This window comes from Morone saxatilis, unplaced genomic scaffold (genome assembly GCF_004916995.1).
Source record: "Morone saxatilis isolate NCDOM2014 unplaced genomic scaffold, NCSU_SB_2.0 Contig3, whole genome shotgun sequence".
In the NCBI taxonomy this organism is placed as follows: domain Eukaryota; kingdom Metazoa; phylum Chordata; class Actinopteri; family Moronidae; genus Morone; species Morone saxatilis.
The window spans coordinates 21,224,926-21,233,673 of record NW_023339873.1 but is presented as its reverse complement, the minus strand read 5'-3'; the positions used below and the strand labels follow the sequence as shown (position 1 = coordinate 21,233,673).

The 8,748-nt window shown below is 38.4% G+C and overlaps 1 protein-coding gene across 1 annotated transcript in view; it reads left to right on the top strand.

Annotated features, from left to right (window-relative positions):
- eipr1 (EARP complex and GARP complex interacting protein 1) overlaps window positions 1-8,122 on the top strand; it is a 68,017-nt gene extending 59,895 nt beyond the window's left edge. Inside the window, exons 8-9 of the mRNA XM_035673760.1 lie at window positions 1,082-1,249; window positions 7,655-8,122. Coding sequence (XP_035529653.1) covers window positions 1,082-1,249; window positions 7,655-7,829 — 343 coding nt within the window. The 3' untranslated portion in view covers window positions 7,830-8,122. The remainder of the gene's footprint in view (window positions 1-1,081; window positions 1,250-7,654) is intronic.
- Window positions 8,123-8,748: the final 626 nt, after the last annotated feature.

Sequence of the window (8,748 nt, the reverse complement as noted above, 5' to 3'; positions counted from 1 at the left end):
GGGGGGGGGGGGGGGGCTCTCCTTTTATCTATATATGTGGCTACAAATATATATGTGTGTGTGTGTGTGTGTGTGTTAAAGTATTTCTATATTGCATATGTCTGTGTGTGCACTCATCTTTAGTGTGACACATGTATGTGTGGGTGTTTCCCTGAGTTTGTGTCTTTGTTGTGCACGCTCATTTTTCAGAGCGCAGCCAGGATATGGCCTCGGGGCTGCTGGGGGTATTAGGGACTATTTTTTAGAAGGGAAGCGGATTAGGAGAGCGCGGGGAACAGCGTGGCCGAGGCTGATTTCCTGTCAACAGCCTCGGTTATCCCTCAATCCCTCCCTGTGAGGGAACTGGGACCGCACTCTGAGCTGTGCCCCAGGCTCACAGAAAGAGAGAGAGATAGAAAGGGGATGAAAAAGAGCAAGAGAGGGAAACCGTGTTGACAGTTAAAGAAATATAAAGAGAAGGAGAAAAATCGAGAGGAAATTGAGGAAAGGTGAATAATTTAATTGAAAAATAAATGAAACTGAGCAACCAATACAGTAAAAGCATGATCGTGGAGTTTATTCAGACTCGGAATTTCCCCATTGTGGGACAAATAAAGGAATATCTTATCTTATCTTATCTTATGATAATCAACTCGTGTTAACTAAGCCCAAATATAGACTGCAAGGTACCAAATTCCCATTATTGGCCCCTGAATTCACAGCCAGATAGGAATATTTAGCTGTGAATCCCACTGTGAGAATGCTGCATTTTCTGCCTGATTTGTGTGAGCATGGGTTCTCTGCATGACTGTGTGTGTGTTTGTGTATCAGCATGTGTGGTCTGCTCATACAACATATACTGTATGTACAAGCACCCATACACTCACTATAGTATATAAAATATCACTGCATTCAGTACTTGGTTACTGCTGGTTTCTTCACCCACGTGGAGCTTTGTTTGGAACAATGGGAGATATAAACATGGCTGCGGACTCTTCAATGCATCCATACATGAATGTAGAAAATACTGCACCTTCCCACGATGCTGTGCGGGTAAATTGTGAATGCGAGTATGGTGACATGGTTGTTTTTTTTGTCCCAGGGTGTGGAGTGTCCGCTACAACCACAGCCACGACCAGCTGGTGTTGACAGCCAGCAGCGACAGCCGACTCATACTCTCCAATATGGTGTCCATCTCCTCAGAGCCATTCGGACACTTGGTGGATGATGAGGAGCTCAGCGAGGGGGAGGACAACCACCAGGAGGACAAGTAAGAGCAACTCGGGCTAGTTAGAAAAGGAAATGCTTCCAGTAATCTAATTCAGTAGCAACTGCTTTCAAGGATAATCTGGTTTTAGCAGACATGGGAATAGTACACACATTCTACATTCAAGTAGAAGTACAGATACTTCTGTAGAAAAACTACTCCGGCAGAAGTAGAAGTACCGATTCAACTTCTTTAGTCAAGTAAAAGTGAAAAATTACTCTAAAATGTACCTAGTATAAGAGTACTTTTTACAAATATAACAATAAAAAGTACTCTCTTGGTTTCTCTGAAGGACATTTCTACTAGCTGTTCTGTGCAAAGCTGACTGAAACCTTAAATAGGGTAGACTCTCCCTCTCTTGTCTGTCTGGTCTTTTTCTGGTGTTTTTGTCACGGTACGTTCGTCAAGCATTATTTTCACTGGTCTACTCAAGTAAAATACGGATAGCTGAAAAAACTACTTACCGGTAAGTACAGTTACAAAGTATTCATACTTTGTTACTTCCCACCTCTGTGTTTAAAATGGTAAGACAGTGGCTTTAAATAAAATGTTTTATTACAGATTGGATTTTATTTTTTTAGCTCTGGAATAGTTCTTCTATACGTTATAGCCAGAGCAACAAGAAGAAAAAAAGGTTTTAATAAACTATAGTTTTCCTTTGAGTGAAGTAAGAAACTTAATGAAACTGAATTTATCCCAGTTACAGGATTGTTAAAGGTCCAAGATTTAGTGGCATCTAGCGATGTAGTTTCAGATAACAACAAGCTTGCTACACTCTTCCCTTCCAAGTACAAAGAGAAAGGAAAAACCAAATGTGACAACTCGTCAACGCCTGTCTGAGGGCTAGAAGAAACTATGGTGGCCACGAAATGGGGGTCTGGACCCCCACTAGGGGTCTTCAAAGCTTCACAGTGGGTCGGCGAGGCCATAAAGGGTGTAAGAAAAATAATATACAGTAAGCCAATATCTCAGCATTATATTTATTCCTGTGAGGAACATTTCATTAATTTCATTAAAATGTTATTTTGGTAGTTTATATTTTATTTAAATAAATTTTATTTTGCCTATTAAGTATATTTGATTGTTAAAAAATTAAATATATAAAATATACATACAGACTATCTTTACTATAAAACTATCAGGAAAACTCATCTCTGATCAATATTTACAGAAAATAATTTGCTCAAAATCACTTTTACACAATCCTTTGTGTTCATTGTATAGTTTATCAGTTGTTATCTACTGTTATTGTTATGCATTGAATGTAATATAAAATAATAATAAAATATGTCGGGGTTGTCAGTTTACTCAGTGATAGAAAAGGTCTCCCTTAAGGACAAAGGTTGGGAACCACTGATCTAGAGCCAGGGTCTTGTTTGTCTCTTCTGGGCTACTGTAGAAACATGGCGGTCCTCCATGTCTGGAGATAAAAACAGCTAATTCTAACGTAACAAAAACACAATAATTACTATATTTAGGTTGCTATACACTAATGGAAAAAATGCCTATGGATATTATATTCCAAAAGAGTTTTTTCTAAATGTTACACACTTGACCTTTAACAGTTAAAATTATATTCCATAACATTTTGATGTAAATAAAACAAAATACTACCAGAGACATATCCTTGATGCATCTTAGTTTTCAGTTATTGAATGAATAGGTGAACAGGCCATTGGCCTGAGTCACCTAGTTACTTATAATGTGTAGGATGTCACATGGCCAAAGTAATAAGCTTAAATATAATCATTTTGAAAAATTAAATACCAAATTATCAGTAATAAAACATTGTAATCCTTGTTAATTCTTAACAAAAGCAGTTCTTTGAGTGCTAACGTCCATCTTTGCAAGAAAATATTTTGCAGCCCATGAAAGTTTGAAAGTTACTTCTACAATATGAAAATTTCTCACTAGCAGCCACTAGATGCTCGAGCATGAGTGTGCTAAGTATATATTGTGGTATTCTGTCAGTCTGTTAGATTGTGAGTTGTCTTTAGGACTTTTACTAGAGATATTTTGGTTATTTTTATAACTATTTTTTTAGTTTTTAAAATCTCAGAACATTGTGAAAATTGCCAATCACAAAGTAAAGATATTTATTTCACAATCCCAGAAAGTAGAGAAAAGTAGCAGATTTGGACATTTGAAAAGCTGAAACCAGAAAAAGTCAGTGAAGATTCTCAGACCAGTCCTCCAGGTCACGGTATATCCAGAAGTGCAAGTCTGGTTTTCCTTCATTTAGCATTTTTAGATGAGTAGTAAATGTGTGGCCTTTTACTTGATAAATTATATAACTAAATCATTGATTATCAAAATTGTTATCCATCAATTTTTTCTTTCAGCCCTATTTATGTAAATTGAAATTCCTGACAGAGCGCTAGAGGAAAGCTTACTATTCAAACACATGAATATTTAGTGGCTGCAGACAGAAGCAGAGATCTGTGGAACTGGTTGGAGGGTCATGTACTGCTGCTGTAAATTTGGATTTGAACTGTCCACAGTATCTCAGATATCTGAAAGAAAGAATAGAGATTAGAAGAACTTTGAGGAGCTCCCAGATAAGTGTCCTGGTTTTTGGCATTTTGCTTTAAGAGAGTCCTCCATATTCACAAATACTGAATAGAGGAAAATAATTTGAAATCGAGGGGTACATTATCATCCCCACTGCCAATTACTAATGTTAATAACCATGTATAAACCATCCCTCACTGCCCCACCTATTAAACATCTCCTTTTACTTTAATCATCTTCCATTTTTCGGACAGTGATACCTCTTCTTCAGTTTTGATTCTGTATCATAATGCAGATGTTGAATCGTAGACCTGTGTTAAGATGACAGTCAGAGTTCATCACATCATATCTGATGAGGGTTTTGTCTCTTGTACGTTGCTGGACTGCACTAGGAGTCGAATGAAACAAACTGCGATACTAAAGTGTGTACAAAAACGTGCTGTGTATTTTGAACTGATATTAGTCCTCAGAAGATTAAAGCTGACTGCCTGAACCTCACTTTCACGTATTTTGACACTTAGAATGATAAAAGTGGAGTGGTAAAACATTAAAAATATGTTACTGTCAAAATACTTCAGGAGTTTTCCTCTATAGCATTTAGACTGGAATTTAGAATTGCAGGGATGTCCTCTGTAATGGTTACCTTTCAGTGTTTTTTAAATATACCACTGTCCTCTATCCATTATGGTCCCATTCCTCCTCTCATCCATAACTACCAGCTCTTACACTCAATGACTGACTCTCATCCACAATTATCAACTCTTCTTCCTAATCACCAGCACTCAGCTTTAGTTTTAACCCTTCCACTATACTTATTGACCCCTCTTGTATGTACAGTACGTGTCCACTCCACAGCCTGGACGCTACGTACAGAACTCCTCCAGTGGTTGGACAATTTTCTGACTTTATATTATGTCTTTTGAAATTCAACAGCTCAATGAAATTTGCAGATGATTATTTTTTAGATAACCAGGCAGTGCCGACTAGGATTTTCATTCTCAAAACAAGAATGTTTTTCTTTTTTTGGCCTTTTATTGCCTTTATTGGATAGTGAAAGCTGAAGACAGACAGGAGGGGGGCAGAGAGAGAGTGGGGATGACACGCAGCAAAGGGCGCAAGGTCGGATTCGAACAACTTCTGAACAACTGCAGTACCCCAAAAGATTTTAGAAGATTTGTCTTAACATGTTTCTCTAAAATCTTCCATAGCTGTTTATTTGGGTGGAGATTTGGTGACTACAGGGGCCACTTATTATTATTATTGTCACTGCCCATTGTCGCCCAATCGTTGTTGCCCGACCACCCAAAACCTAGAGCCCCGAACAGGGTCTGTCCCCTAGGTTTTTCTGCCTTCTTACAACAGCAAAGTTTTTCTTGCCCCGTCGCCAGGCTGTCCATTCGTGTGGGTTCTGTTGGGTTGAATTGGCACTATACAAATAAAATTTAATTGAATTGAATGATAATGTGCTTTTAGACGTATTTGAGGAAACAACCTCTAAGGAATTGTTTTACTAATATCTGAGGGCTGTTGCTACAAGACATTTTTTCCCTTTTCCAACAAACTTTACTTTTTCAAACTTGGCTTTTCTTTTATTTCCTGGTCAGGGCTCAATAGTAAGGATTGCCTGTGGCAAGTAAAATGCCACGTCAGGCTAGTAAATCTAGCTACTTAGGTGCCGGAGTTTACCCAATCAGGCAAGTGGTAAAAATGGTGGTGGTTTATGAGCTAAGGCACAAGCAGGCATTTCAGTTATCTTGGAAACAAGAGTTTAGTTGGGTGACATTAGAGGATGTGGGCAAAACTTCAACTCTGTATTGCGCAATTTGGCGCAAGTTTAAGAGAAAGGCAGATAAAACATGATCATTTGTCAAAGACACGTCAAGTCGTCAAAAAAAGTCTTTATTGTTATTTGGTAACTAATAATAAGTAAAACAATTTGTATAGAGGCAAGTAAATCCTGTGCCATCAGCACTCTGGACATTACATTTTGTTTGAATAACAGCATGTAGAAATTAAGGAATTGGGATGTTGTAGTTTGTGGTGCTGTTGAATTAAGACGTGTTAAACTGATGTATTCATTGATGTAAATGGTCTGGACAAAATATTAATAACACCTTTCGGTATAATGCAAAACAAGACCTCACTAAAACAGCTTGAACAAAAACTGAACATCATAACCTTCATGAAGGTAGGATTTATTGCAGGTCTGTTGTATTAGACTGGCAGATTAACTTTAAAGCAACCCAATAAACGCGAAATAACAAAAATGGGTTAAATTGTTCACTGTAGGCTGCTTAACAAATGTTCCCCTGGTTGTAGTGTATGGTCCATTGATATGATTCCTGAAAACCTTTGCCAACCCGCTTTTAGGCTAAGTTCCAACATTTTGGTAGCATCCCAGTCAAGTGCTCTCACATGTATCGTCTTCTTCTCGTCTTCCTCAATGAATCCATATGAGCAGAGTGCTTCCAGTGTTTTTATTTTAGGCTGCAGTCCATAGGGAGCAGCTACTGTCTGTGTGAAACACTTAATGTGTAAAATAAATCCAAATATGTATGTCACTGTTTTCCCTTAGGACTACTTACAGCAGAGGGTTAGGGAGAAATTTGAGATGGCACTAATGCTGAATTCTGAAGGATGTTATTTATGGTCACAATTGTTGTAAGCAGTGGGAGAAGTAGTGAATAAACAAAGTAAATATTCTTTAGACCTCAAGCAGGGTACTGGTGGTGTGTGGGGGCTGTCCCACAATACTGAACGGGAGATAAACGTGATAGAACTGTGGTGTGTGTGTGTGTGTGTGTGGTGTGTGTGTGTGTGTGTGTGTGTGGTGTGTGGTGTGTGTGTTTGTGTGTGGTGTGTGTGTGTGAGAGAGAGAGAGAGAGAGAGACAGAGAGAGAGAGAGACAGAGAGAGAGAGAGAGAGAGAGAGAGACAGCATCACTCACTCCACAAAATATCTAAATGCATCTCTATATCTGCATAAATCATTAAAGGTACCGTGTGGTGTTGTTGACCACTAGTAGTGCTATGGAGCAATGGAGGTTTCAAATTGGTGTTAAAAAGAGGCTGTGCAAACATGTTATGAGGAAAGAAGTACATTCGTTTGTCAGACCTCAAGGACACACAATACACTGATGATGAAGAACAATGAATGTAAACATTACTTTGTTACAAGAAAAATCCACAGGGCACTTTTAAATAAAGTATTAAAATATATAACTATTTTATCAGAAATGCAAAAAATCTAACATTGTTTGCTTCCAGGGCAAATTTGCTTCAAGAATGTTTCACAAATTTTCACATAATTCCTGAAACATAAGAAGGTGTGTTGTAAACAAGGGCAATTATTTCACATATGCTGTTTTTACTTTTCAACAGTAACTATGAGTTAACTGCACTACACGCAGCTTCTTAAATTACTGTCAGACTAACAATGAACTCTTAAGGTGTCAGCAGGTTTCAACCAAAGTGCTTGTCAAATGTTTGAACAGTGTTGTAACTGTGGGGGTACGTTTAGAATTATTTTACTTTTAATGAGAGAGTGAGAGTGAGAACTGTGAATGCCTTTTTAGAGAGTGTGTGTTGTTATCCCCATTTGAATGATGATCATGTGTCCTCCTCGCTATGATGGCAAGATTTTAATTCCGCCTTCAGGTATAGCTGTTCAGAACAACTATAAACACAAACTAGCTCCTTTATCTATTTTGCGTTGGATGTATAGTATAGACAAGATGTTTATTTTAAATTGTTGTTAATTAAAATTGTATATTTAACATTAACATGAGCATTGATGGCCAAGACATACAGAGGCCTACATGGAGTCTGCAAGATGTGATGCATTCATCTTCTGGTTTCCATCGCTCACGTCTTTGTGTTTTGTGCGTGTGTGATTTAGGAGTAAGGAGCCCCTAAAGGACAGCGTGGTGTCCACCTATGAGGAACACGAAGACAGTGTGTATGCGGCGGAGTGGTCGTCAGCCGACCCCTGGCTCTTCGCCTCACTCAGCTACGACGGACGCCTTGTCATCAACAGGGTCCCCCGCGCCCTCAAATACCGCATCCTGCTCTGAGAGGGTGGGGAGGGACAGGTGATCTGAATGTGTGTGAGTGTCTGTGTGTGACTTTGTGTACAGTATGAGTGTGAAAGGAAAGATAGTAACACATCTGTACACATCCTTTGCTACAAAAAGCTGCTCATAGACATTCCATTATAAGTTGGTGTGCTGTGCAGGACACTGCAAACAGCATGTGAAGGCAGCAATGGTAAAGACTGTGTGTGTGATGTAAATATACTGTAGTTCATATGTTCCACTGTAAACAATATAAACTGTACTGGCTATCAAAATTAAACTAAAATCATGACTCCTGCATAAACATTTGACATGGTGTGCTTCTTAAACCTAATTTTCTTGAGTCTGCTGTGTAATATTATGTGCGTTAATCTAATTCCCTGTTGTTGTTTTTTTGTCTGAATCCTATTTGTTCTTATTTGTTATGTTATAGGCATTATCTGTGTGAAAATCCTGGTGTAAATGCCCTCTTTTTAGTTATAGAATACTAAAGACACAATATTTGAAAAAAGTGAGGAAGACTGAGGAATGATAGTTTAAAGAAATTAAATTTCAAATCTTAACCCCGGTGACATGACCTTGCAGTTTTCCGAGTGATCGAGGATATTTATGGTAATATTCACCCCAGGCCCACTTTTGCGGTCAAGCTGATTGTGTGTAGGGTTGCGACTAACTATTTTCATCATTCTTGGATCTGATCATTATTTTTTTAACATTAAACCCGCATTTTTGGGGCCAGTTGGGGCAGCAGAACAAGCTGTAAACACAACAAAGACCTATCACCTTAGAAAAGTCACTGGATGAATATAAGTCAAATTTTCACGCTCCTTATAGCTCTGTTTGAGTCTCAACCAACTCCTAAGAGAAATATCAGACTCTTTAGCTGCTACTAATGCTGGCCCCTTGTTAGAGGGTAATT